Source organism: Felis catus, chromosome E3 (genome assembly GCF_018350175.1).
Source record: "Felis catus isolate Fca126 chromosome E3, F.catus_Fca126_mat1.0, whole genome shotgun sequence".
NCBI lineage: Eukaryota > Metazoa > Chordata > Mammalia > Carnivora > Felidae > Felis > Felis catus.
The window spans coordinates 8,949,934-8,977,641 of record NC_058383.1 but is presented as its reverse complement, the minus strand read 5'-3'; the positions used below and the strand labels follow the sequence as shown (position 1 = coordinate 8,977,641).

Here is a 27,708-nt window from a genome sequence, read left to right as displayed (position 1 = left end):
TTGATACGTATAAGAACCCCCCTAAGTCCCAGGAAATTTTGCATCTTCTATGCCCAAAGGGCTCAAACTTGGCTGTTAGGAGCCCCCCTCCCCCCAGCAGAGGATACTGTTTATTTGAGCCCTTGTTGGTACATCAGTTCTCTTTCTGCAAGTATTTTCACCACCAGGACCATAAAATACTGGCTTTGCATTTTGATGGAGGAGGCACAGGTGTGGACCCTCTGGCCTACCCCAACACACATACCTCCATTCCCACGGCAATGGCCTTGGAGCAAGTTCAGCTTCATGACCGGAGGCAGGACGGAAAGCATCTCCCCGCTTCTTGGTCTGGCAGGTGGGTGGCTGAGTAAGGGAAAACCCACCTCACATAGTCAGGTCTGGGTGCCCTCCGGAGAGACCCTGAAGCCTTGGTTTAGCCTGGAGCCCTCTGAGACGAACGAGGTCGCTTGGGTATTGCGCATGGGCCCAGATTTAGCCTGACTGTGTAACGCTCTCGCCTCGGGCGAGATTTCTTCCTTCTCTCCAAGGTGTGGGGAGTGGATTCCGAGTTCTCCACAGCCCCTCTCAGGTGGAACCCTCCAGGTGGGTCCAACTGGCCTCCAAGCCTCAAGGCTGAGATCCCCTGCCCCCCACCTCCCCCCACCCCGTCTCCGCCCCCGCCCCTCCCCCTCCCATCAGTCTATGGATGATCTTCCCTGGCTCTCCTCCTCCTCCCCTTTGCCCTGACACAGCTCACCGCCCCTCCCCAGACCTCCACGCCCTCCTGGGCCCCCTGCCCTCGTTTCTGCCCCTTCCAATCCCTCCTCCCCCTGCCCCTGACCTTCCGGCCCCAGGATGATCTGTCTAAAATGCAGAACTGACCATCTCTGCTCCCATTTCAAGCTGGCTCTGGTTCCCCAGTGCCTTCAGTTCTGGCCTGGCCTTCAAGACCCTCTCACCTGGCTGTTCTGCCCCCCTCCCTGCCCCTCACACCTGGGGTCCCCGGCCCCACCGGTGCCCCAACAGGCAGCCTGGGCACATCTGCCATGTGGTTGCGGTGCATGGGACAGCCCCCTGTCACTGCTCGTCACACTACGATGGGCCTGCCTGGCTGCCCGCCCTGCTACCCTGTGGGCCCCATCTGGCACAGAGTGGGCACCTGAAATGTCCCCCACCCCGCCACAAGAAATGTTGCTGCCACTGGACAATGGCGGTGGTTTCCTCAGGGCCCCAGAGTCTGGGCTTTCTGGAAGCACCATTTTGAGTAGCAGGCCTGAGGGTATCGCCCTGGGGCCACGCTGCGGAGAGTCCCCTTTCTACTCGACCTCCTGCTGCTGGCCCTTCGTGTCTCTTGGAGAACCCAGGGTGGTCCCCATTCTCTGCTATTCTTCCCCAAATTCATTTTACCCTGGGAACACCTCAGGAGCAGCGCCTGACTTGCCAGCGGGAGGTGGGCGCAGACCCTTCTGCACTTCCTCATGTGCCCCCAGTTCAGCAAAGGTGACGGGCTTCATTCCTTTTGCCCTACTTCCACATCCAGATTCCTGCTTGGGGGCACTCCAGGGTGGCCCCCTGTGCCAGGAGGGGAGGGTGGGGAGGGCCTGAAGGCCCACACACTTTGGGCTCACGTCTTAACCCCGCCCTGAGGCCACTCTGAACACTTCCAAGGGGGGGGCAGTCCCCTCAGGGAACAAGGACGGAGCCCCAGGCTTGGGGTGCTGTCTGGGGCTCAGCATCTTGCTGGAGGGAGGAATGTTCTGGGACTCCAGATGACTGAGAGGCAGAAGGCAGCCAAACAGAGCTCTCACCAGCCCCTGGGCCTCTGCCCAGCTTGAGCCTCACCCCGGATCTCCTCTACTCCAGGCAGGGTGGGTGGGACAGACCCCAAACCACCAGGGCCTGGCGGCAAGAGCGCAAAGGGCCCCTGGCCAAATGGATGGAGACGTGGGAGGCCGAGGAACAGGCTGCTCTCCAGAGCATTGGCCTTGCACTCCTCCTTCTGCGAGACGGCAGCAGGAGCACGGCTGTCACTTCCAGGTCATTTTGTGAATAAGGATTGGGTAGCTGCAGCAGCAAAGCCCCGGGAGCCCCATGCGGGTGCCAGTGCCCCCCATGTGGGGAAGGGCATGTGGGTGCTGCACCTGCAGACCCAGGAGGATCACTGGTCTGGGGGGGGGTGTCCCGAAAGGCACATCTCTGCAGGCTGTGCAAGGACACAGCTGGGCAGGGGAACCTTGAGTCTGTGGCCCCAGGTGTTTGGATTGAGGGAGGGGCGTGTGCTTTGGCTCAGCAGGAAGGAGATCCTCCCCAGAGGGAGTATTGCCAGAGGGCTGGGGTGCTGTGACCTTGAGCAGGCTGTGCCTCCAGTGGTTGGGGACACAGGAGCCACAGCTGGACCTCTGCCTGCAGGGAAGCATGGGCTGGGGCTGGGGGCGGGAGGGCCTTCAGTCTTTTTCCCAGTTTGAACCTAGGTCAGAGATGGAGACAGCCTCCCAGTGCGCTAATGTGGAGGAAACCTGCCCGGTCACCTCCAAGAACACTCATTCTCTCTTAGCCAGGGACTACTCCTTATCTTGGCATTCAAGGCCCCCACCATCTTCCCCGAGTCCCTGCATCAAAGGACCCCTCCTTTCTCCTTTTTCCCCAACCACCACCCTTCATTCTTCCCCCCAAGGGTCTGCTCAGGTCACAGCTCACCCAAAATTCCAATAAAGCCCCCTCCCCGATCCCTTCCCACCCCCACCCCCCCCCCCCCGCCCCCGGCGCCGTCTCCCTGAGCCCTGCTGTGGAGCCTAGTGCTTTAGCACGGTGTCTCCTTCGGGTCGTCTCCTCGCGGGATTGGGAGCTGGATCCCCTAAGGCAGAGCCGGATCCAGCTGGATCCAGCCACTGTGGGCCTGGATAGGGAAGAGCGGGTGTAGGAGATGGGGATGCCCGGTGTGGTACCCGCCCTCCTTCCCCGCAGTCCCAGAGGAGCGGTGTCCGAGGCCAGGGCAGGAGAAAGGACGACAGGAGAGCCGTGTGCAGTCCCTAAAACAGGCTCTTTAATAACATTTATGTCTTCACTGAAGAGCTTCGCTTTTCCCACCCAGCGCCGGGCTGGGGCCGGCCGGGTCCGCTGGACGGAGGGATGGACGGGTACGGGGGCGGCCGCACGGCGCGTCCGGGGGGGCCCCAGGGCCTTGGCGCCGCCGCGCCGGGCTAGTAGAAGGAGTACTGGTTCTCGACGGCGCGCGTGCGGCCCCGCGCTCCCTCGCCGGGCGCGGCCTCCGGGGGCTCGTCCGCGCCGCCCCCCGCCGCCTCCAGGAGGCGCTCGGCGCTGTTGCTGCGGCTGCGCGCGCTCAGCGGGCCCTCGGCGGGGCGCGGGGCGGCCGGCGCCGACGCGGCCGAGGACGACGAGGCGGACGAGGACGAGGCGCCGCCCGCCTCCGAGGGCGAGGCGGGCGGGCAGGCGGCGGCGGCCAGGCTGGAGAAGTAGTGCTGGCCGGCCGGCTCGCTCCAGCAGGCGGGGGGCGCGGGCGCGGCGCTGGGCGAGGGCCCCGGGGCTGCGGCGGGAGAGCGCGGGCGCGTCAGGGCCCGGCCGGGCACCCTTGGCCGCCCCCAGCCCTCCGCAGCCCCGGCGTTGTCACGCGGGGACGCGGAGTGCCGGGTAGCCTGGGATCACACCCGGGGCCGGGACTCGCATTCAGGTCTCCCGGCTCGGGTCCCCCATCCCTGGGTACCTAACGTCCCAGGTACACACAAACCTGCGCGTGCTGGCCACCCTCACCACCCCCCTCGACACTTCCCTCAGCAGCTCGGCGCCGAGCCCCACCTGTGCAGGCGTCTAGGGACCCCCGCAGCGCCGCCTCTGGGCGACCTCCTTCCGCCTGCCCGGAATCACTCCGGACCTGGCCCCGGGCTGCCACTCTCCTCCCAACCCCGATGGCCCAGAGTGCTTACAACCGCCCAAGACCTGGCGCTCCTCCGACCCGGACTGGCAGTGCCGCGCCCACCTGTGGGTGACTCCCTCTGCCCACCGCCCACCTGTCTACACAGGCCCACTGGGGGAGCCTTACCGGGTGGGGGGCCCTGGGCCCGCACGTAGCTGCGTAGGGTGATATCTGCAGAGCCCCCTGACTCCAGTGGGATCGGGTGGGTGTGGAAGTGGCGCAGCATGTCAAGCACAGACTGGAACCACAGGTGCTGCACGTGGCACTGCCCGTGGCTGTTCAAGGACAGGCGCAGGTGCTGTGGACACAGGTGGGTATAGTCAGTGGTGGGGTCCTGGACTAGCCAGCGGCTTCGCAAGCGCCTCTGGGGGGCACGGGGAACACGAGGTCTCAAAGAGGCCACATGGGGCTGTGTCAGAGCGGGGACACCGTACACGTGAGCCCCCTCTTAGGGGGTTACCCCTGTAGTAAGGATGGGGAAGGAGGGCAACAGAGCCAGGCTGGGACTGAAGGGAGCCATGCGTTTGTCCCTGTGCTAGACGCACCCACATCATGCCCTTCACGCCCCATCTCTCGTCTCCACTAGCCCTTGAGGGTCGAGATACAGCCCCCATGTTAGAGATGGGGAAACTGAGGCACTGGGAGGGACTCGCCCAGTCACAGGACACCCAGCTGGGAAGAGAACTCATTTGTGTGATTCTCCCACCCCAGCAGGGAGCAGTCGGCTGTTATTCCTGTAGAGTCCAAGCCCAGAGGGTAGAAACAACCGAGTCCAGCTGGGGAGGAGCGACCACATCTTGCTTCCCAATTGTGCTGTCCCAGGAGCCCCTGAAGCACGAGGGATAGCGCTGGTTCCTCCTGGGTCTCCAGAGGAGCCCACATGTGACAGGTGCCTCAGGGAGAGGAGACACAGGCCTGTGGTCTCTAGTGGTGAGCCACAGGTCTCTGGCCTCAGCCTTATTTTGCTCAATGTGTGTACTACAGGAGGAAGGGTGGTTGTCTGGGGGGTGGCGGGAGGGTGTAGCAAGACAGCCATCAACAGGAGGGTTTCAGGGTACGCCCAGGAGAGGAAACAGGCCTGGCCCCCTACATAAAGGACAGAGAAGCCCCGTGAGGAAGTTCTGCCGCTCAGCAGGGCCAGAAGTTGCCAGAACAGTGTGAGCGAACCCAGGGAGCATCAATGGCAGCCTAGGGCAGGGGCTCAGCCGGAGAGGAAAAGCATAGTGGGTCCTACTATAGCCTCAAGTCTGGGCAGGGCCTTTGGGGGTAGAGGACCAGGCAGAGCATCTCAGTTTTCGGGACATATTACCCAAAGATGGAGAGAGCTGCCTAGGGAGACAGGGGTCTTTCTTCCTAGGAGGTGTGCAAGCAGCAGGCTGGGGGTCCTGCTCTATCCCACGACTAACACGTCAAATGCTGGACAGTCACCCTGCTCTGACGGGGCAGCAGATGGGGTGAGTTCAAGGCTGGGTCACGCTCTCGGAAGGAGAGGAGCCTCCCACTCTGCTTCACCACCTCCCAACTCCCTCCCCCCACTGATGTCCCACAGAGGGCCGGACACGGTCCTAGCCTCTGGCTTGGGTAGGAGTCAGACCCAGGCCCTCCGGGGAGTCTGTGTGGGGCAGTGCTGGCCCGCAAGGTAAACTTCAGGCTGCCAGGGACGGGCGTTAAGTGCCTGGTTGCCAGAGGAACTGGGAAGGGCAGCTGCTTTCCAAGGAGGTGCCCCCGGGGAGGCACCGTCTCTTTCATGGCGGGGCCGGCGCTGCCGAGGAGAGATGCCCAGGGAGCCGGGGGAGGGCCTGTGGCAGGCCAACCAGGGGTTGGGGCACTGACCACCAATGCAGGCCTGGAGCAGGAGTCCTGGGGTGCCCCCTCCTCCAGCAGGGACTGACGGGAACCGTGTCCTGGGAGGAGCCGGGGCCAGGTCTGTTTCCTTATCGGAAACTTGGGATGGTTGGGGGGAGTGGGATGGGGTTCCTGCCCATTCTGGTCACATTGTAGCCACAAACCACCCCTCCCCGCCCCAACGTTCTGTCATATTTTCCTTTGCACTTTAGGTCATTATTAGCACACAGTACCCTTCCTCAGGAGCCCCCCCATCTGGATGCACGGCCACTCCCTTGCTGTGCCTTGTTTGGACCTCCCTTCTGCTCGCCTTCCCCTCGAGGATTCTCCATTCACTGCATGCCTCGGGTCACTGATCCCTTATTCTGGCTGGTGGGGTCAGGAGCACCCCCCGGCCCTAAGACCCTGCATGGCAGCCCTGTGGCCCAGTCCTCCTCCTCCTCCTTTGCTGCCTGGCTCTTCAGGGCCCCACCTGCATGCGGTTCTGTGACCCTGGGCCTGCCCCCGGTCTGGCTCAGAGCCGGGGCCCGGGAGGGCTTGGGGAACTGACCTGAGCAGGGAAGAAGAGAGCCATGTGGGGGTGGGTGGGGCAGGAGGGCCTTGGTTGACCTCTGCTCTGCACCAATGTGGTGGAGACCCTCAGAAGTCTCAGTGGTAAGCGACCCACAAGGTACAGGGTCAAATTTAAACTCTCAGAAGGGCCCGGCCTCCTGTGGGCTCAGCCAAAACGTGGGTGGCTTCCCCATGTGGACAATGAAGAAGCCACATCTGGGGCTGACTGCAGCCCTCAGAAGGGTGGGGGGGAAAAGGTGGGGTGAGGGCGTGCCTATACCGCGGAGCCTGCTCCTGGCGCCTCCTTAGCACCCCTCCCTTCCAGCCGGCCACTCGGCCTCTGTGCGCCACCTCCCCTGCCCTGACTTGCCTTGGCCTTGCCCTGGAAGTTGAAGGTCAGCACGTACTCCCCAGGCCGAGTCTCGCTCTGGCGGATCACGAAGAGGCCGTGGCTCCGGGGTCCTCCCGCTAGCACCAGCTGAGCTGCCCTGACCCGTGACAACGTGCCGTGGAACCAGGGGTAGTCGGAGAGTTCCAGCTCAGGCTCGGCCTCAGGCTCTGCCTCCGCTCCCTCCTCCCCTGGGAGAGGACGACAGCGTGAGGGGCATGGGGGAGTGGACGGGAGGCGGTGGCGGGGGGTAAGTAAATGAGAGGTGATGCGACAGCTTGTTGGGTATTTGCACATAAAATGCTGTTTGAATGATCTTAGAACAGGGCAGGGCACCAACCCAACCCACTAGTTCAGCATATGAGGTAAACTGAGGCACAGGGCGACCAATGATCCTGGAGTCACTCTGTAAGTCGGCAACAAACCTGGGAACGAGTCAAGTCTCCTCGTCCCCCACTCCTGGTTCCAACCCTTTACAAGCATGTTCCATGGAACCCAGGGCTCGTGGGAGGGGTCAAGTAGGACTTGCCTACTGAGTTGTTGAGCACTGGACCCGGTGGCGTGAAATGTCATGACTTCTGAGGCTCAGGAATGGCCTTAGAGGGAGTCCAGGGGCCTCTGCGGCCTGGGGTGGGGGTCCAGGAAGGAGGGCCGGGGACAGAACCCCACACCCACTGCACCTGTGTTACTGCTGTCCCTGCCTCTGCCACCCGGGGATTCCAGGGTCTCCAGGAAGGTCTCCAGCGGGACGTGGACCAGGGACTCCCCAACGCCATCTCGAGCTCGGCTGTGTGGAGCTGTCACCACGGCTGCCGTTGTCTCTGGGGGCCGGGGCAGGTCCCCTGCTGGAGAGAAGTGGCCGTCCGGGAACACCCACCCCCTCCGGCCCTGCCCTCCGATACCCCAGCCAGCTCGGCCCCCACCTACCGTCAGTCAGAAGCTCACAGCTGCAGGAGGCTACTCGGCTGGCCAGACAGCCTCCCCGGGCACAGGACAGCTCGGCGTCTTCCTCGCTGTCCCTGTGAAGGCAGGAAAGCACAACCGTGTCCTGCCACGGGACTCGGACCCCAGCCACCGGCTGCTCAGGGAGCCATGCCCCGGCTGACAACGGCAGCCCTCTCCTGCTGGCCTGGGTCCCTCTGCCTCCACGTCCCTCTGTCACACCATCAGCTCACTGTCTGGCCACCATGTACATGACTAGGCCATGTGGACGGCTCGCCAAGTGGGTGCAGTCTTCCTCCTGGGACCCCAGGGGGTGTCCCTCAGGCGATGGCAGGGCACGGTGGTAGGCGGGGCCCCGGGCGGCTCCCTTCCCTGCCCCGGCCTTTGTCTCCCTGTCCGTGTGACATGAGGCATCTGGGACCCTGCCAGCTCGAAAATGCTGCAAAGTGAGGGTCACCTTCACAGGGGCTGGGGGAAGAGTCTGCAGACCAGATGGCTGGGACGGTGGCAAGGGAGGGATTACAGCCACTTTGGGGATCGGGGGGCCTGGGAGGCACTCAGGCCTTTAATTGTGCTTCTTCAAATGAAGCTGTTAATTAGAAAGCAGCAGCCCCTCCCCCCGGGCCTGGCTCACCCCATTAGCCAGACAAGCTGCTGCCAAGCGCTCCGGGGTTGGCCAGCCTGCCCCTCCTACTCCTGGCCTCAGAGTCTCTCCTGGATCATGCAGCCAGCCTCCCTGCTGCTCCTCCCCACACAGCTGACCGTAGCTGCCCTCTGCCTATGACTAGCCATGGCTCCCCGCTGCCCCCAACTTCCCAGGCTCTCATCAAAGTCGCCCTCATCAACTCTACTTCCAGCAACCCGGAGGCCTCGACATTCCCCGCAAGTCCCAGGCGCTCACACACCTCACACCTTTGGCCGAGCAGTCCCCTCTGCCTGGCTCAGGCCTGCTCTTCCTTTACATTTCAGAAGAGGTGAGTCCTTCTACCAGCACGCCTTCTCTGAGCCCCAGGGCTGGGTTCGGGGCCTTGCCTCTGTTCCCCCACCCCTGGCCCTTTGGGCTCTCCCCATCACTGCCCATCTCCTAGTGGTCTCAGACTACCCTGGAGTGGGGACAAGCATCAGTCTAACCTTCTCCCAGGTCCCGAGGCCCTGGCCCTGTGCAGTAGGCTTCAAAGAGCCTGTTGGGGGTGGGGAACGACGTGAGCCTGGCCGGCAGCACCAACATGGACAGGACTGCCATGAGCAAAGCCCAGCTTCCAAGCTCAGCCCCTGCCCTCGCTGGAAACCTCATCCCCTGGGGGGGACCAAGGGTACTACCCAGCCAGGCCCCCACCCCATCTACCCATCTGAGGGCCACCTGGGGCACTCACCCGGGGTCCACACAGCCCTGGATGTCAGCCACCCACGAGTGCTTCTGCAGTGAGTCGATGGTCTCCAGGATATATTCGGCTCCATTCTCTACCTGGGGAGGGGGTAGCCAGGAGTCCCGGTCTGTTAGTGCCCTCAGCCAAGGGCTCCAGACTCCGGGACAAATGGCTCATCCCACCCCTCCATCACGGGGGCTCACTGGTGCGGGCAGCAGGGAAAACAGCGGGGTCACCATCGGGTAGCACCCCAAGCCCAGGTCAGGGTCCTGGGGTGGAGCCTTGGCCACACTTTTGGCAGCCCCTCCCTCCAGAGCCTGCCAGTGGGGATCACCCGGGGCGATGTCCAGCCCTGCTGACCACAGTTCCTTGGGCCCTGGGGACGCAGCCTCTGAGGAAGCCATGCTGGCCAAGGAAGGGACGTACCCTGGCACCCCAGAGATGGAGTAAAAGACTGTCACAGCCCTTAAGTGAATGAAGGGCCAGCTGGCCTAGCACATCGAGTCGAGGGGCTCCCACACCTTAGCGCCTGGAGGGGCAGAGAGGAGGAGGAAGCCCCTGCTGTGGTCCAAAGTGCAATTCTGCACATCCGTCACCTGAGCACCTCTTCCCAGCAGCCCTGTGAGGGGGGTGGTATGTTTTCCCCATTTGATGGCGAAGACTGAAGGTCAGAGAGGTCAGCTGACTTGTTCACACCAGCACTCAGTGGCAGCGCTGGGACCTGACCCCAGATTTCCGTGATGCCAAGGCCCCGAGCTCTCAGCCTGCAGTGTGTGCGTCTCGGTTAAAAAGCAGTTGCAGACTCCCGGCATCTTAGAGCTGGTGGTGGTGGTGGGGTTTTAAGTCCTGTCTCGACAGATGGGGAAACTGAGGCCCAGAGCGGAGCTGGCAGGTGAGCCCCTCTGCCTCAGGGCTCCCAGGCACAGTCAGAAGCACGGTGGCCAGCCAGCTGTCAGGAGTGAGGCTCTGGGCCTGTCTTGCCCAGCAGACAAGAATGCCAGGCAGGGAGGGACTACCTTCTCAGCCCCTGGCCTGGGGTGACTCAGGGAAGGGGCTTGGCAAACATTTGCTAAACGAATAAGGGAGTTTGTGACTGAACAAACAGGGCCAAGTAAAACATAAACCCGACGAGGAGCCTAGAGAGGGGGGTGGGAGCTTCATGTAGCTTTGGGTGGGTGGAACCGGGCCTCCTTGGGGACTTGGCCTCACAAACACCCTCCAGTGCTTTGAGGAGGCACAGGGCCACAGCGCTGGCAGCCTGGAGCTGTGTCCTCAGCAACCCCAGCGGGCCACCCTGGTACCGTGGAGCCTGGGAAAAAGGACGAGCTGCCCCCAGACCCACTGGGGTGCCCCTCCCGCCCACCCTCAATGCCTTTGTGCCCTCCGTGGGGCCAGGCAGGTTCCCACACTCCAGTGCCCTGCGACAGGGGCATTTGCATAACTGCTGCAGACTACGGGGTGGGGACATGCTGGTTCCAGTTGGGGAAGGGAGGCGAGGAAGTGAAACTCAGAGGAGCTTCAAGGGTTCAGGAGGAAATGGGAATGGGGCGGGGGGGCAGATGGTGGGTGACACCCAGAGCCCACGGTGCTAGAGCCCAGGCCTGGGTTCGAGTCCTAGCTGTGTGCTAGACATCGGGGTAGGGTCCTGGGCCTCCCCAGCAGGGCTGCCTCCCCGTGCCCTGCTGCTGGCTCCTTACCCTCACCACCCGCAGCCCCCCCACCCCCACCCCGGCAGCGGCCTCAGCAGAGGCCCTCAGCAGAGGTGGCCTGGGGCAGCCAGAGGATCTGTGAGGTTGGGGGTGGGGCTCACCTTGAGCACAAACGTGTTGTCCTTCTCTGGCATCTCCAGGGGCATGGTCGTGCGGACCTCAATGATGGCCGAGAGAGGGATGCTGACCTTGGGCCTGGAGGCCTGGGAGACCAGGGGAAGGGGCGGTGAGAGAGTCACCCGGGGCCTTCTGACACCCTCGCTGCCCTCCCACCTCTCGGAGGTCAGAGCAGCCCTGGGCACAGAGGTGCTCTGAACTCCATTTTCCACCGATGGCTACATTGAGGGGGTTTCTGGGAAACAAGGGACCTCCCCCCATAGTTACAGGGCAAGTCACAGACAGCTGGAGCTGACACCGGAGTCTCCCACCTCTGAGCCCTCAGGGGAAAATCACCCAGGCTGCCCTTCTACCCACCACATCTGTGGTTCTCACATTTTTGACCTTGACCCATAGTAAGAAATAGATTTGACATCGTGACCCGGCACATACATGCTGAGGTAAAAATATCTCTGAAACGAACGTTTGACAGACAATATTCCCCCTGACTGTGTGTGATGGAGGGAGGGATCTTCTGGTCTGTCTTAGTTCATTTAGGGAAAAAATGCTCGTCTCCCCCTTTAGACTAGACTTTCCAGAGCCTGGCTCTGGAGTCCCTGACTTAAAACAGGGCTCCCGGAGCTGGGCAGGGCCATGTCCCCGGGGGGAGGAAAAGGGACCAGTGTGGGGTTTAACCAAGGTGAGCCATCAGGTCTCCGGGGGAGGACCACCCTGTGCCTGGCCCCGCCCCACTCTGCTCCAAAGCTCCTGGCCATGGCCCTAAAGTCCCCCCGGGCTGGCTTGAGACTGGGCTTCCCGGCAGGGCTTGGGCTCCAGAATAGGGACTTTCTCAGGAGGAAAGGGAAGGGCCACATGCTGGGTGGGCAGGCTGATGGGAATTCCTGGTAGCACTGGCTGCCATCCAGCGGGTGCACGCTGGCAGGACTTGGAGCAGGGACCGAGGGCCTCGGCTGACCAGTGCCAGCCAGTGGAGCAGGGGCGTGTGGTCCTGCAGTGGAGCAGGCCTGGCCTGGGGGCTTCAGCTGGATTCCCCTGCCTGGCATCTGAACTGCGTCTGTCCTGGCCCAGTGGCCTTTGACCCCACTCCAGCCACACCTCCCCATTCCTCTTCCCTGGCCAGAGCTGTCAGGCTGTGTCGCACCTCCAGCCTTTGCTCACTCAGCTCGTGTGCCTCCGGAGAGGCCCGTCCCGGGGCCTCTGCTCCTGGTGGACACTTCTGCAGCCCGAGCTTCCCCTCCTTAGGGCCCCCAGAGTGTCCAACGCTTGCCCCACTGAAGTTGACCGTCTAGTCCTGCATATACAGGTTTCCTGATGGCTCCCCAACAGCACGGGCCAGGCCCACTGCTCCCTGGGCCCCCAGGGCTGGCCTGGCAAAGGGCTATGGTGGGGGGGACCTGAGGTCTAGGAGACTTCCTGCAGGATGAGGGAGCAGGAGGCCAGAGACTTGACTCATGGGGCTGTGAGAGGGAAGTCTGAGGATCCCAGGAAAAAGTCCCTGAGCCTGCGGACTCCGTGCTCCTGTGCTCCAAGGGTGCAGCTAGGCCTCCAGAAGCAGGAGGCCCAGGGGTGGGTGAACAGGACTAAAAGGCATTGGGAAGGGGTGTCAGCAGGGATGCCCTGTGGGGCTCACACACCCTGGGAGCCAACACATTTGGGGAACCTGACCTGAGCCCTGACCATAGTATTATCTACCTTCTATGGGGTTCACTTCTGAATTCACAAACACTTCGTTGGAAAAAGGAGGGTCTGAGGCCAGATCAGGGGCTAGGAACCCACCCGTCTGCCTTCTCAGAGCTGGGAAAGTGACCCTTCAGGAGCTCTGCCCTCTGTCAGTGGTGAATGGTGGGCTCCAGAGAGACTAACAGAGAGGCCTCATCTCCTGTACGTCCTCCCCCCAAGGGCTGCAGACACTGCTATTTATGGCCAGGCAGCTGTGACTGCCACTCAGGCCCAGAGGCTTTGGAGCCCTGGGCCTCTGCCCCTGCCCTTTGGGCAACTCTGGGCAAGCCCCACCCCCCTCCCCCACTTGCCAGGCCTCGGTCTGTCTGACAAGCGGTGGAGCTGGGCAGAGTGGTCAGTGATTTCTCTCAGGGGCCTAACGGTGGGGGCCTGGCAGGGGAAAAAACCCTCGGGAAGTCGGGGTCCTTGGACTCAAGGAGAAAGCTCTTCAGGGAGCAAGCGTGTCCCTGGAAAGTCACCTCTCCAGAGTCCACGCAGCTCGTGGGCACCGAGCCTTGGGGAGCCCACGCCCTGTACCTCCAGTGGAGAGAGGACAGGAGGCAGTGGGGAGAGACAGACCGGGAGATGGAGAAGGCGAGAGGCTCAGGGTGACTAAAGGTGCCTGGGAGTAGAGTAGGCCTGGGGTGGGGGCTGAGGGCCTGGGTGGTTCCTGGGGATGCTGCCAGCTGCTGCAGCAGCACGACCTCCCACCTTTCCGAATCTCCTAGCACACACGCGGCTCCCACCTCCACGCTCCCTCATTCTAGGGACCACCAGGGTGGTGGGTATAATTAGCCCGGCTCTGCCACCCACCAGCAGTGTGCCTTTGGGCAGGCCACACCTCCTCTCTGAGCATTCCTTTGTTCTCTGTTCTGTGACCTGGGGACCACGATGCCCACCCTGCAGGGGTCTTGGCGGGGGATGAGACTGCGCACCAGGCTTAGGCCTGGGCGGGCGCATGCCCTTGGAAAGTGGGCCGCTGTTACTACAATGCTTCCCACTTTCCAAATAGGGCAGGTGTGCCCCCTGGAGGAGGCCTATAGCTGCCCCCCCGGGGCTCCCATGGAGAGCCCCCATGTCGGGGAGGGGCCGGGTGCACTCAGGTGAGCAGCAATGCTGGTGACAGCGAGAACTTCAGCTTTCAAAGCCTGAAAAGGGTCAGAAAAGGGCCGGCCAGCAGGGGCTGGGCAGCACTGGGGACCAACGCATTTCAGGCACCCTCTCTGTGCCACGGTCACCCTGTCTGGGAGGCTCCAGCCACCCAGGGGCCACAGATGAAGGATGGAGGAGGGCAGGCAGCCAGGCAGTGTGGCCCGGAAGCCAGCCCCTGGCACCCGCAGCCGCCCCCCTGGTCGGGGCTGGCGCTCACCTTGGGTGGCACGAAGAACTCCAGGCGGAAGCGCTCGCCGGCCACGGCCCTGCGCAGGAGCAGGCGGCACTTCTGCCACTGGGCCGTGCCGCCCGGGCCCGCGGCCGCGTCGTCGGCCACCATGAAGCGCAGCGCGCCCTCACGCTGGATGTCCACCAGCTCCACCTTGGCCGCCAGCGTCCGCGACAGCCGCAGGCGCCGTGTCCACTTATCTCGCGGCTCGGCTGGGGGCTCTGCGGCCCGCGGGGCGGCGCTAGCGTCGGGCTCCGGGGAGGCGCGCCGGTGCCACATGTCGCGCACGCCGTCTACGACGCACAGGCTCATGTTGCGCAGCGAGAAGCCCTTGCGGACGCGGGCCTTGGCGGCCGCCTGCGTCGACACGTCCTCGGAGCTCCGCGAGTGGCCATACGCCGCCGCCTTGAGCGCCGCGGGCCCCGCCGGCTCGGGCTCCATGGCCTCGGGGTGCTCGGCCACCCCCCGAGGCGCCGGCCCGGCCACCAGCACGCGGCGCACCTCTTCGCCGAAGACGTCCAGAAAGTTGGCGGCGAAGTGGCGCGAGAAGGAGGCGCCGGCGTCGGGCGTGTCGTAGGCCGGGTTGTCCCGCAGGAAGCGGCAGAACTTGTGCGCGAAGTCCACGGCGGCCGCCTGCGCGTGCAGCTCACAGAACTGCCGCCAGTCGGGGACCGGGGCGGGGGCGGCGGCGGCGGCGGCGGCGGGGCCGGAGGCGGCACCATTCATGGCTCCCGTCCCATCGCAGCCCCCTGTGGCTGTGGGCGACAAGAGTGCGGAGTGACCCTGTGACCACAGCGCTCACTACTCGGCCCCTCTCCCCCCACCCCCCCAGGGCTCCCTGGGGCTGTGTGTGTGTGTTGAGGTGGGGGCGGGGCGGGGGCTACGTCCTGTGGCCATTCGGAGCAGAGAGAGAGGCGCGTCTGCAGGAGGGAGCCCCCTCCCCCCAGTCATACTCTTCAAAGAGCATTCTCAAGGTCATTTCTGGGGCTGGTGAAAGAGGCTGGGGTGCCAGGTGCCTTGATTTGGGGTCCCTATGAGCTTCCTGTTGTCTAGCATCCCAAGCTAACCCCTATCCGAGGGCCTCCGAAGGCAGTGGGGCAGGAAGAAGTCAAGTGCAATACGCTGGGCTCTGCCTTTGAAATATGCCAAGAACCCAACCTTTCCTCCACTCCTCATCATCCAGGCTGCCGCCCAGGGAGGGGCCCACGTGACCCTTTCTCTGGCCTCCAGTACTTGAGCAGCCTCTTCACCGGTCCCCCGGAACCTGACCTCACCCCCGAATCATCTGTTCTCCACCCAGACACCCAGTCATCACTCCTAAAACAAGACAGATCAGGTCCCTCCTTTGCTCCAGATCCTGCATTGGCTCCCATTCCACTCAAGGGAAAAAGTAGAAGCCCTACTCATAACCACCTAGGCCTCACATGATCTGCCTCCACTTACCTCACTGAGCTTATCTCCTGCCACTCTGCTCTGGCTGCTGTTGGGTCCAGCCCCAGGGCCTTTGCACTTGCAACCCTCTCTTGCACTTGCCTGGAATATTCTTTCCCCCCACACTCCCTCAGGTTTCTGCTCATATACCATCTTGTCCAACAGCCTTCCCCAACCCCCCACTCCGCTGAGAGGAAGGAAGGTTCCTGCTCCACTCAGTGCTGGTGTCTCCACACCCTTTGGCTGCTTACTACTCTCCACGATGCTTATCCTCTCTGATCTATCATTGATTCCACTGCTTGGTTGTGTTGTCCTTTCCCCAACTGCCCGCCACGGCCTTCCCCTGAGAATGCAGTATTTTAAGTGGCTGTGTCCCCAGTGCCATGCCCATGGAGGCGCAGTAAACACCGAATGAATGGCGGTGGATCAGTTGCAGGAGCACACGGCTCTTGATCTCAGGGTCGTGAGTTCGAGCCCCACATTGGGCTCTGTGCTGGCAACACAGAGCCCGCTTTGGATGCTCTGTTCTTGTCTCTCTCTCTCCCTCCCTCTCTCTCTCAAAATAAAGAAGCTTCAAAAGAAAAGTAGGAGCCAACTTTTCACACTGGCACCGAAGGCACTGCCCTCTCAGGTCTCTCTCCACCCCCGGAGCCTGCACTCTCTATTGTGTTCCCACCTTCTAGAATCCTGTTCCCTCCAGAGCTCCCATCCAAACCTGGTTTTCCTAAAGAGGCCCCAACACAGGGATCCCAGCTGTCTCGTCGGCCAGCTTTCTCCTGCTCCCAGGCCCATCCAGCCTTCATCACTCTGAATCGCCACCCTACTGGTGTGGCCAGTCATTTGGGCGGCCTTGCTTCCTTGTCCCCCAAGGTGGCCATCACCCATGGGGGCACAGAGCAAGCTCATTGTGTGTACGTACGTAGTCCACCCCTGACCCCAGGCCAGGGTGAAAATTACCAGTGGAGAATAAGTGGGGTAATGTGGTCCTGCCCTGCCTTGGGGAGCCCCTGTCTGAAGGGGCCAGCCTGGTGTTAGGGGAATTGAGACAGAGGGTCAAGCCCTCACCTGTCTTCCCAGGATCCCCACGTTACCCAGCATGGCCTTTCCCTCACAGCTCCTGGGAGCATCATCTCATCTCTCCTCTGGGATCCAAACTCTGTAATTAAACGCCTGGTAAAAATAGCTGCTCCACTTCTGTGAGATCATCTGCGGGGCCTCTGGGCCATAGGGCACTGTGGGGATTCCCTCTCACCTTGGGGCAACCTCGGCCATCGATCTGCAGTCAATAACCACAGGGCAGCCCCAGGGAGGAAACGGGCCACTTGATGAGGCACTTAGCACAGAGGACAGTTTTCCAAACCAGCGGTCTGCTCAGCGACTCCTGCCCCCGCACTGCGGAAGAGGGTAGCGAGGAGTTAGGAGGGTTTCCCGGAGGAGGTGGGGTCTGCGATGGCCTTTATGGCAGTGAAGAGGGAGGAGAACAAAGAGTGACCTCACTGTAGGCAAGAACAATAACTCGGAGGCTGACTTTCAGGACATAGGGGAAGGGGCTGGGGGAGAACGGGGGCTGAGGCACCCATAATTAATCCAGGGTCACTTCCTCCAGGAAGCCTTCCCTGACCTCCCCCACCCATCTCCTCCAAGCTCCCACAGTCCCCTCCGGTATGCCCCTCGGGAAGGTGCCAATGACAGGGTGCTCCAGGTGTCTGTTTCCACGTCTGCCCCCCCCCCCCCACCCATCCAGCATAGACACTCCTTGGGGGCAGGAGACAGGCCTGAGTCATAATGCCAGGAATGAGGGCGGAGGTGGGAACACACCTGCCACTACCAGCAAGGCCTCCAGGGAAGGTGGAGAGACAAGGCCTTGGCCTGATCTGCCGAGGGGGGTCGTTTTTGGGGGTGGGAGTGGGGAGAAAGCCCGGCGGCTAAGCCGGTGAGGCTCTGTTCCTGTTGTTCCAAGCCCATCCACTTACCCCGTGTGGTTGTGCTCCCCACAGGTGGGAGTGCTCCCTACTTCTCCCCCTGTACCATCAGGACGGTCAGAGTGGATGACACAGCAGCCTGGGAAGGGCTAGCACCGAATCCAGCACCGAATGTGAACACCCGTTTGCCCCACAGGGGAACGGGGCGCAGGGAGGAAATCAGTCCCGGTGCGCCTCTTTGCACATCAATCCCTGGTCCTCCCTGTTCTTCCTGCTGCTTGAAGGGGACACAGTGGAGGCATGGGGCCCTGAGGGGAGGCTCTCACAGCATGGGTCCCAGCTAGCCCTCACTGGAGATAGGGGTGGACCTCAAGAGAAGAATCTGGCAAGGGTATGGTGGCTGTGGCCACGTCCTAGGCAGAGACTGGACTGCCTTGATCTCCCCTACCCACCCCTGCTCGCTGGCCAGGAGCCTATGGGCCTCAGTGTCCCCCGGGTCTAGCCAGGGCTACATAGAAAGGACAGGGGTTGGGCATGGAGAGGTAAGTGACAAACAGCAGGGCCAGCAGGGAGCCCTCACACTAGCTACAGGCAGGGAGACAGAGGCCCAGACGTGGCTGTCTGCAAAGAGAAGGCTGCAAGCCATACAGAAGAGGCCTCGGCCTTGGCAGGAGCAGTGAGGTACTGTCCCCAACCGAACTGCCCTCGGAGCCAAAACGGGGGATGAGACCACGTGCAGGGATCTTGGCCGACCTAGGCTCAAAGCCTGACCCCACTGCTCTCTGGGTGAGTGACGATGACCACAACTCCCACCTCTGAGCCTGTTTTTTCACTTTAAAATGGGGGTAAGGGGTGTCCCTTCCTGGAAGGACAGCACAGGAGGCGGACTCTGCAATGTTATAATCCATGGGCGGCCACGGGCAGAGCCGGGGTCCTCCCTAACTTCGGGTGCAGTCAGGAGGCCTTTCCAGCCCTCTCCAGGGACCAGCCAGTGTCACCCAATGAATGCGATGGGGCCCTCTCCCATTCTGCAGGTGACCAGACCCCAACGTCGAAAAGCTGAGCCCAGCGATCCTGGAAGCAGGGTGGATGAACTCACGCTGGCCCCCACTGTCTGGCTCGCCTGGAAGGTTTATGGATGAATCCAGATGGCCCTGGGCTCTCCCTCCTCCAGTGGCCCCCTGGTCCTGGCCTGTGCCAGTCTCCTGCCTGAACAGCTGTCCTCACTCTACTGACTACTCACATTCTACTTGGCGTTTAGACTGTGTAAAACCTCTTCTTCCAGGAAGCCTTCTCCCTACACTGGCCCTCCCTCCCCGAGCTCCCATGGTCCCTGCGGTCCTTGGCCCTCTTGTTTCCATGGGCAGAGTCCCAGTTCCTCCTGTGGCCCCATACAGCCAGAAGAGACCTGCTGAGTCGGCGCGGGAGGGCACTGGAGGACTGGGCTCTGTCTCAGGCCAGGCTCTGTGTCTCCTCAGGCTTCCCCACCAGTAAAATGGGCTGCTGGAGTGGTGGCCTCTAAGGCCTGGGACTGTTACGGCCCTTGGACACCGAAGACTGGGGCCTCACTGTCACCCCCCTGGGACCAGGGACGGGCAGGGGTTGCTTCTTCTCTGAGGACTGGGGCTGGAGACAAAGGGTACCCACCCAGGTAGACCCCCCTCCCCTGATCCATCACCGGGGGGGTTTCCGAGGCTCAGCCGGCCTGTCTGGCTCCTGGTTTTCGTCCTCATTTCACCAGGGCCAGAGCGGGAAGGGAGGGGGCTTCAGGGAGGAAGCCTAGTCAAGTCCCTGCCTGTCACTTTTCCAAGCCACGGACTCTCCTAACCCTGCGGCCAGGAACCCAGATGGGAGACCCTACCCCCACCCGGTTAGCCGCCTGGGAGAGGGGGCGGCTGGCCTTCCGGTAGTAAAAATAGCACTCACAATTGGAATAGAAAAAAGGCCAGTCATCAGCCCCTGCCACACGCAGTTCCGGACCCCACGGCCAGGTCATGCCTTAAAATATTGATGAGGCAGCCTGGCCACCCCCGCTAATGGGCTGACGACCAATCGATCCAACTCGCGGAGGACCTCTGCCCCGCTGGAACAGGAGGCACCGGCCTGGCCCACGACCTGCAGAGGCCTCACGGCCTTGTTTGTGGGAGCCCCAGCTGGGGGTTTTACCATCACGGAAGGCAGTCTGCCCCTAGGGAAGGGAAGGAGGCCCTGCAGCGCAAACTAGCCACCCAGTACCCTGCAAAGGTGTCCTGGGGGGCGAGCTCCTTCATCGCCAAGGTCCTCGACCCTTCGCCTGCACCCTCGCTCAGCTCCGTGCTTGGAGAGCACCCAGACGGCCAAGCGCCAGAAGGGGTGGTGAGGGTCAGAACTAAGGGCGCTCTGTTTTGCACCGGGTGAGCAGTGCTCCCCGCCCCCACCGAGCCACTCACGCTGGGGAAGCTTGTGGTCTCTACCAGGGGCCCCCCAGCACCAGAAGAGGAGACAAGGCCTCACGTGGCCTCAACCATGCCCACTGTTGTCTTCTCCTCCGGGCTTCCTGACCCGGCTACCCCGACCCCACACGTTCCTTCTGTCCTCCATCCTGCTCTCCTTCCAACTGACCTCCTGGCCTCTGTGGGACAGTCCCCTCCAGCCCCTCCTCTGCACCCCTCCCTTCACAGGATGCAGACAACCTCTGGGCTGTTCCTTCAGCCAGCGGTCCCGTCTGCCTACTGGCTGCCTGAGTCTGTCCCGCGGACGGAGGCTCAGAGTACACGGGGCACATTCTCTGCGTCACTGCTGGGGCCTCGGGCCTTGGCTCTAGAGTCTAGTCCCCGCCCCACCCACCCCCAGAGCGCGTCCTCATCTTCTTGGGGCAGGCTCTGAACCAGGGCCTCCTTGGGAGGAGGCGGCTGGAATTCCCCGCCCTCCCCACACAGAATATCCGTGCTCACCCCACGATCCTGGAGGGGCAGAAATGGGTGTGATTTCTGGTCTTAACAACCTCGAACCTGCTGGGACTTTGCTGAAGAGTGGGTGTGGGAGGAGGGCGCTCTGGCTAGTGACAGGGACAGGTGCAGGTTAAGAGCCCTTGGGATTCTGGCCCTGTATGGGTGGCGGGGGGGGGGTGGGGGTTCCCTTAGGTGGCCCTGGCTTTTCTTAAAAAAAAATTTTTTTTTAATGTTTATTTTTGAGAGAGACAGAGACAGAGACAGAGTGTGAGCAGGGGAGATGCAGAGAGAGAGGGAGACATAGAATCTGAAGCAGGCTCCAAGCTCCGAGCTGTCAGCACAGAGCCTGATGTGGGGCTCGAACCCACGAACCATGAGATCATGACCTGAGCCCAAGTTGGACGCTTAACTGCTCAGGCACCCGGGTCCTGGCTTTTCTGAGCAGCACTTTCTACAGCCGTGAAGGGACCAACAACCATGCTGCTCTCCCACACGGGCTGCTTCCTGGCCCAAGGCCCATGCTGAGGAGCAGCGCTGGGAGGCAGCTCTGCGCCCAGGGTTTCCCCACGCCTATCATACACTCCTGGCCTTTCTCACTGTGAGGTGGTGAAAACCCTTCTGCTGAGCCCCCGGGCTTCCACGGATGCCCCCAACCCTGGACGAACTCTGGGACCCATAGAACCCCAGTCTTTGGGGCTTCCATAGCTGCCCCCCTCACAGGGGCCCCACTGCTTGGGCATCCACATCTGATCATCTGACACGCGGGACAGTGGAGAAGGTTAAAAGCCTGAGATCGGGAGCCAGTGCGTCTGGGTTTGAATCCCAGCTCCACAGCTTCCTAGGGCCTCAGTTTCCTCATCTGTTAAAGGTCTCAGAGGGCCATCACAGGATTAAATAACTGGGGGGTGGGGAGGTGGGGGAGGGTGGGCACCTGGCTGGCTCAGTCAGTGGAACATGCAACTCTTGACCTTGGGATTGTGAGTTTGAGCCCCACACCTGGCACAGAGATTACTTGAAAATAAATTTTAAAGGGGCGTCTGGGTGGCTCAGTCGGTTGAGTGTCTGACTCTTGGTTTCGGCTCAGGTCATGATCTCACATTTCGTGGGATCAAGGCCCGTGTGGGGCTCCGCACTGACAATGTGGAGCTTGTTTGGGATTCTCCCTTTCTCTCTGCTCCTCCCCTCCCTGCTTCTCCCAAATACACTCTCCCTCCCTCCCTCCCTCCCTCAGTAAATAAAACTTAAAAAAAAAAACTTAAAAAAAAAAGTAAATGGTTTAAAGATCAAAAGTCCTCTGCTTCTACTTACTAAATGTTCTGTATCCATTCCCTCTCTTCCTCTCACTGCTCTGAGCAGATGGCTAGAGGCCTCCTCCCTGGCCTCCCTGTTGCCCACTGACCCCTCCAACCCCCAACAAATCCAGGCTCTACAGTGTGGCCGAGGTCTTTTCCTAGAACCCACATCCAACTGGGCTATGCCCCTGTTTCAAACCCTTCTTCTTCTTCTCTTTTTTAAAAATGTTTATTCATTTTTGGGGTGCCTGGGTGGCTCAGTCGGCGAAGCGTCCGACTTCGGCTCAGGTCATGATCTCGTGGTTTATGGGTTCGAGCCCCACATTGGGCCCTGTGCTGACAGCTCAGAGCCTGGAACCTGCTTTGGATTCTGTGTCTGTTTCTCTCTGCCCCTCTTCCACTCGTACTCTGTCTCTCAAAAATAAATAAACATTTAAAAAAATGTTAAAAAAAAGTAGGCCTCAAACTCACAAACCGTGAAGTCATGACCTGAGCTCAAGTCAGATTGTCCGCCTTCAATCAACTGAGCCACCCAAGATGCCCCTCAAACCCTTCTCCCCTCACACCTTCCCGGCCAGGAGGGCAGATTTGCCCATTGCACAGATGAAGAAATTAAGTGCTGCAAGGGAGGTGACTAGCCTATCGTTCACTGGATGTGTGCTGGCTTCCCACTATATGTCAGCAGCCATGCTGGTGGGTCTGGGGTCACAGCATGGGCAAGAAGGGAGCGTCCAGCAGAGTTCACACCTGTCTGCGGCATGTGCTACTCACAACAGGGCCCTGTCCCTGGGAAGCTCTCCTTTGAGGGCATTCGTGGTGGGCGTGGGGGACCTAGGCCCCGCCTCCCGAGAGGAGATGCCCACCGTGAGAAGCGGCACTCTGACAGAGTGGAGGGCAGGGGAGTCCAGAGCTGGGCCTTGCAGGAAACAGAAGTCAGAACAGCAGGCAGCAGGGCCCAGGACAATAAGCTAGGCTAGGGCCTGGGGGGCTTAGAGGGAAGCCCATCTTTCTTCAGGAGCACCTGGTGCTGGACAGTTCCTGGACAGGCTCTGTCGGTGGAATGCAGGCTGGGATGGCTCCAGCTGTACTAGTACAGAGCGGGGGCACCCCTCTCCAGCCTTGGCCTAAGCCTCAAAGGTCTCTCCCTCTCTCTCAGTGCCATGGATCTCACCTAGGTCCGGATTCATACCCTTCCCAGACCTCCCTGGCCTGGCCCCTGAAACCTGCGAGACGCTCTCAACCCCCACCACCCAGCCCACCTGTCTGCCTTCTGGCTTTTTCATGACACACATACCAGTGACTCCTGAGACCTTCAGTACCTCCCCTCAGTTCTGAGATACTCCGGGTACCGCAGATGCTTATACGGCTTCCTTGGGTCTTTCTCCAAGCACCTGAACTCCCAGCCTGGCTGATCACCAGGCGCCTCAAACTCACCACCTCCAAGTTCTATTACATCTTCGTCCTCCAACCCCTGCTTGTTCTCTGCTCGGAGTCTCAGCATCCAGCCAGGCATTGCCCCGCCTGTCCCCACTCCTCTGCCCCAGTAGCTGCCAGGCCACTGAGCCCATGGAGGCCTTGGGAACGCCCCCTTTGTCCTGTCCCCGCCTCCACCCTCCCTCTCCTGCCCCTCTACAATAGCACCAGACCATGAACCCCCAGATGTTATACACACCCCCAGGTGGGCCCTATACATAGAGGGTCCGAAGTATCTGGAGAATGGAGCCCAAATCCTGCATCACCCAGAGGAGTCAAAAGATACTATACTCCTACACACTGATGCTCTGCCCAAAGAGGTGCTGGCTGTAACCTCCTCTAGACAAGGAGGCACACTCCCTTGGGATAGAGTGCAGACATAAAAACAGACCTAGCCAGGTGAGAAGGGAAGAGAAACTTCCCCAAGGCTCCAAGGCTGACCCTGCCCTTGGAGCCACGTGAACAAATGAGGAGCAGGAAGTGAGGTGGGCTCCAAGACTGGACCAAGAACCCCATGTGGACAGCAGCCGGGAGGCTCAAGACACCTACGCCCCATTTCCCTACAACCCAGGATAGGTAGTGCAAGAGGTAACAACCAGGCTTTTGTCAGACACGAGTGGTTTGGAGGCCTGGCTTGTTGGTTGAGTGACTCTGGCCGAGTCATTTCACTTCCCTTAAACTGTTTCTCTCTCTGTAAAATGGTGGTAATAATAGTAACAAACCCACAGGGTTATTGTAAAGACTACATGAGAAACAGCAGGACGCCCTCAGCTTGGCACATCGACTCAAAACCAAATGCGCAGCCTTGGTGGAATACCACCCTTAGGTATGTATGTATGGATTCTCCTTGGAGACCCACTAAGTAGGTAGGAAGGGTTTAGAAAATTTAGACACAATTTTCACAGTAGGTAAGAGGAAAAGCATGCATAGATGAACCCTCAATTACTTCGAACCATTCCATTAACCTGCTTCGGAATCTCTTGCCCACCATCATTCATTCATGCCCTCTAGGGGGAGAGAGGAGTAAAAGGGAACAGTTTGTGGGAAACTCTGCCTTCCAGACCCCCATGAACACCCTGACTCATGCCAGCCTCCCAGCACTGCCCCTACTGCCAGACCTCTTCCAAAGTTCCTAGAGCTAGAAGGTTCTAATCAGTCCCCTGACCAATGACCTCCTGGATGGAGCAGGGAGGTTAGGAGGGAAGAGATCTGTTTAAAGTGGGGGCAGAGTCGGGGAGGTTTCAGATCATGTCCCCGGTAGAGACAGCTTAGGGGAACCTCCCCTCGCTCCTGCTGCTGCCCTCACTCACCCCACGACCGGTGGCCTGTGTTGAAGCGGACAACTCTTACTGGTCCCCCAGCTAGGAGATAGGCGGCACAGTCTCCATTTTACAAGGTAGATAATGGAGGCTCAAAGTGCAGAAGCAGGGGTCAACCCAGGTTTGACTCCCACCCCTGAGGTTCTCCCCTGCACCAAGTCGGTGTGAACACAGATTCTGGCTTATCCATGTTCAGTTACTCCTGAGGCTGGCAGCCGGACCGGCCTTGCGCGGTTCCTAAGGGACCCCCGTCACTGTAGCCTTCTCCCTCTGAGGACCTCACTTCGTGGGCTGATGGGGGCCGGGCCGGGTCCCAGCCTCTGCCTGGCCTTGGCGCGGTTCCCGGGCCCCGCGCGGCCAGTAGGTTCATCAATGGTTGAGGCCGAAGGGCCTGAATGGAGGGCATGAACCCGCCCCTTCTTAAAGGAGCCGGCCTCTCGGGCACCCTCCACGGTCCTCCCCACTATCGAGGGCGGTCGGAGAGCTCCCGGGGTGGGCGGGCCGAACTGGGGACCGTGAGAAAGATGGCCTGGGCCGAATGGAGGGCGTGCCGGCCCGGTGACTGTGGACTGGATAGGGTCCTCTCGGGGCTCGTACCCTCCTTCCAGGTGGGCCCGCCCCCCGCCCTCGCAGCCAAGGGAAGAGTCTCGGTCTCCCTTGCGACGCTCCCGGGCCAGAGACCCCTCCTCCAGGGGGCCCGCTGAGCTCGCCCCACCACTCGGCCTGGGCCCTAGGAGGGGGCGGGGGCGCAGCTGCTCCGGAGGCGGCTCGGCCCCTCCCGCCCAGCCCGGGAGGGGGTCGGCTAGTGGGTCCCCGCTGGGGACGCATCTCCTCCGTCGCGCTCCCTCCCACCCGCGCACACAAAGACGACACGCGCGGACCAGGGCGCGTGCGGCCGCGCTTCCCCGGGCAGCCGTGCGCACACACACGCACGCCCTCAGGGACGGACCGGGTCTGGGGAGATGGACGAGGGAACTGAGGACGAGCAGGCCGTACCTACAGGCGCGCAGCTGCGACCGGGCGGGCCGGGGCGCCGGCGGAGCGCTGCCCCGACCGCGGCCCGGCTCTCGGGGCCCGGCGGCTCATGGCCCGCGGCGGGTTCGGGCTCTCTCCCGGCGGGCGCCGGCGTCGGCTGCGGCTCCTCCTTCCCTCGTCCGCAACCTCGAAGGCTCGTGCGCTCCTCGCGGGCCCTGCGCGGCCCCGGCTCGGCGGTCCCGGCGGCCGAGCCCCGCGCGCTGCGAGCTCAGCCCCGCGCCGCGCGCGCCCCGCCCGCTCCCCCTCCGCCCCCCGCCCGCGCGGCGCGCGCCTCCTCGGCCCCGCCCCCGGCGCGGGCCCCGCCCCCCCGCCCGCCTCGGGCCGCGTCGGCCCCGCCCCCGGCGCGCCCCCAGCCCTTAGCGGAGCCTGAACCTCGCCCGCTGCTGGTGTTAGCCTCCGTGGGGCTGCAGCGGCGGCGGCGACAGAGTGCTGGGGCCCAGGGACTTAGGAACTGGCCGGCAGCCGCCTGTTTTGGGGCGAAAGTCTCCCCCTCGCGGAAGCGTGCCCCGGGAGCGCGGCGGGTGGGGTCCGGGTGGGTGGCCTGAATAGTGGGGTGTATGGGGGCGTAGGCGCCCCTTGGAGATGGGCCTCCAGCGGGGGCCGCCGCGGTCTTGGACCCGTCCGCCTCGGGAACAATGGGAGCCTCGAGGAGGCCCAGATGTCGCAACAGGGGAAGTCGACGTCTGGTTCTCATAAATCCCCAGGGCGAGCACCACGCCCTCTCTTCTCCGCCCTCCCCTTGCCGGAAATAGCCCAAGGGCTAGAGGGCGGGAAGACCCAAGCAGGGCCCCATCTATGCACCTTCACAGTGATGGGGAGACTGAGGGCTCCCGGAGAGATCTTCAGAGGTCAAATGGGGCTGATGAGGGTGGGACACAGCCCTGGCTTTTTCACCCCTGCTGGGTTCTGCAGCCCCCAAAGCCCAAGGCAGAGATTAGGGCCAAGACCACTCTGGCTAAGAAAACAGACTCCTGCTGGTCTTTGCAGAGCAATTATGGACTGACCCCTCGCAAGCTGGGGCCTCCAAGAGGCTAGCAGGGGTCCAGGGGGAGTGGGAGGGCAGCTCAGAGATCAGACCTATTGCTTGCTCCCGGGGAGAGGAGGGTGCTGGAACTCCTTCTCCCCTCCTCTCCTGTGCCAAGCCCTCCACCCCTGCAGGGGTGGTTAGATCAGTTCTCCCTGCCCTTACTAAACCTTCCGCAGCCCCACCTCTGGCAGTTCTGTGGTCGGCCATGGTCTCCCTACTAGCCGCGAGTGCCTCCATCTGTTGTCCTTTTCCACCCATAATGACCTCTGATCTTTGTACAGAGCCCTCTAACCTTTCTCAAAGCCATTTCACATCTCTGATTTCCACGGAAGCAGGACAGGCAAGGAAAGGCTTTTATCCCAATCTTGTGGATGGGAAGGGTGGGGCCTAGAGAGGAGCATTGGGCTGATGAAGGTGGAGAGTGGCCTGGAGCCCTTACCTTCTGCCCCCCAGCCCTGGACTGCCCTCTTCAGGGGTGCTGAAGTAAGTCAGGTGTCATCCGAGGTCCTGGTACCTGGTTTCTTCCCTTCCACACCCAGACCAGCTGCCCCCTCAGCAGGACCTGGCTAACAGACACTTAATGAAAGCTTAGACGTGGACCAGCTATCGATTGGAGCTGCGCAGAGGCCTGTACTCCTGGCTGGCGACCAGGAGGTCTATGAATGAAGCCGGCACAGCTGCGGGAGTGTGTGTGGGTAGCCTGGCTATGGTCCCCCTCCACCCTTCTGGGAGATGGGAGGGCCTGGCCCCCATGGACTAACCTGGATCCTCCAAGTAGTGAGCTGAGCTCTGCTGATGGGCTGTCATCGGCCAGGGAGGGTCCTGGGATTTGGAGCCCTGGGCAGGACAATTGCTCTGATCTCCAGGGAGGAGGAAGCGAGGAGGAGCCGGCTGCTTGGTGACTCTGACCCATAAGAGGAACCAGTGGGAAACAGTGGAAGGAGGGTGGAGGGTGTTGGTGATTGGCCAAGAGCAGCTTTGTCGTGGGGACAGGAATGAGAGTCAGGGAGGACAGGTTCATCATCTGGGGTCCCTGAGGGCAGGGGCCTCTGGGGCCTTGGAGGAAGGTCTGATGGGGCAGGTGCTGAGGGTGGGACCCCAGGGTCCTGAACTCTAGTGTCCAGGACTAAAACGGAGACAATGATGGTACAGGGGACTCTGGTCTGGTGAACTGTGGGGCGGTAGCTGGGTGTGGAGCCAGCTTTGAGGCCAGCTGGCCAGTGGGGCCTTCACAAACCAAAAGGAGGCCCCTCGGTCTGGGTGGGAAGGGACCCATATGAATAGAGCTGGGCTGGGGCGGACCTGTGGCTCAGGAGGTCCCCATGCAAAGCTGGTACTCAGGAGGCTTG

The 27,708-nt window shown here is 61.8% G+C and overlaps 1 protein-coding gene across 6 annotated transcripts; it reads right to left on the bottom strand.

Moving 5' to 3' along the window:
- On the bottom strand, positions 1-27,271 carry SH2B2 (SH2B adaptor protein 2). 6 transcript variants are annotated; one of them, XM_023246765.2, is made up of 10 exons: positions 25,294-25,579; positions 16,614-16,753; positions 13,919-14,685; positions 10,815-10,916; positions 9,011-9,102; positions 7,623-7,714; positions 7,376-7,540; positions 6,678-6,886; positions 4,037-4,208; positions 3,001-3,523 (listed from the first exon to the last, which is right to left on the bottom strand). In XM_023246765.2, the coding sequence occupies exons 3-10, from the start codon at positions 14,654-14,656 to the stop codon at positions 3,180-3,182; spliced, it is 1,914 nt and encodes a 637-aa protein (XP_023102533.1). In that variant the 5' UTR covers positions 14,657-14,685; positions 16,614-16,753; positions 25,294-25,579; the 3' UTR covers positions 3,001-3,179. The 6 variants fall into 6 exon arrangements, with proteins under 6 accessions (XP_044904166.1, XP_023102533.1, XP_023102534.1 ...); XM_045048231.1 differs by lacking the exons at positions 3,001-3,523; positions 16,614-16,753; positions 25,294-25,579 and adding exons at positions 1-342; positions 27,121-27,270; XM_023246766.2 differs by lacking the exons at positions 16,614-16,753; positions 25,294-25,579 and adding an exon at positions 27,121-27,271.
- Between the last annotated feature and the right edge of the window lie 437 nt (positions 27,272-27,708).

What these genes read in the sequence shown, in the direction of transcription:
- SH2B2 (XM_023246766.2), bottom strand. Translation starts at nt 27,166, where the DNA reads ATGACAGCCCATCAGCAGAGCTCAGCTCACTACTTGGAGGATCCAG. An exon ending in CTGTGAGCTTCTGACTGACG is followed by an intron (nt 7,541 to 7,622) that starts GTAGGTGGGGGC and finishes ACTTCTCTCCAG; the next exon opens with CAGGGGACCTGCCCCGGCCC. An exon ending in GGCCCAGGGCCCCCCACCCG is followed by an intron (nt 3,524 to 4,036) that starts GTAAGGCTCCCC and finishes CTCCCGCCGCAG; the next exon opens with CCCCGGGGCCCTCGCCCAGC.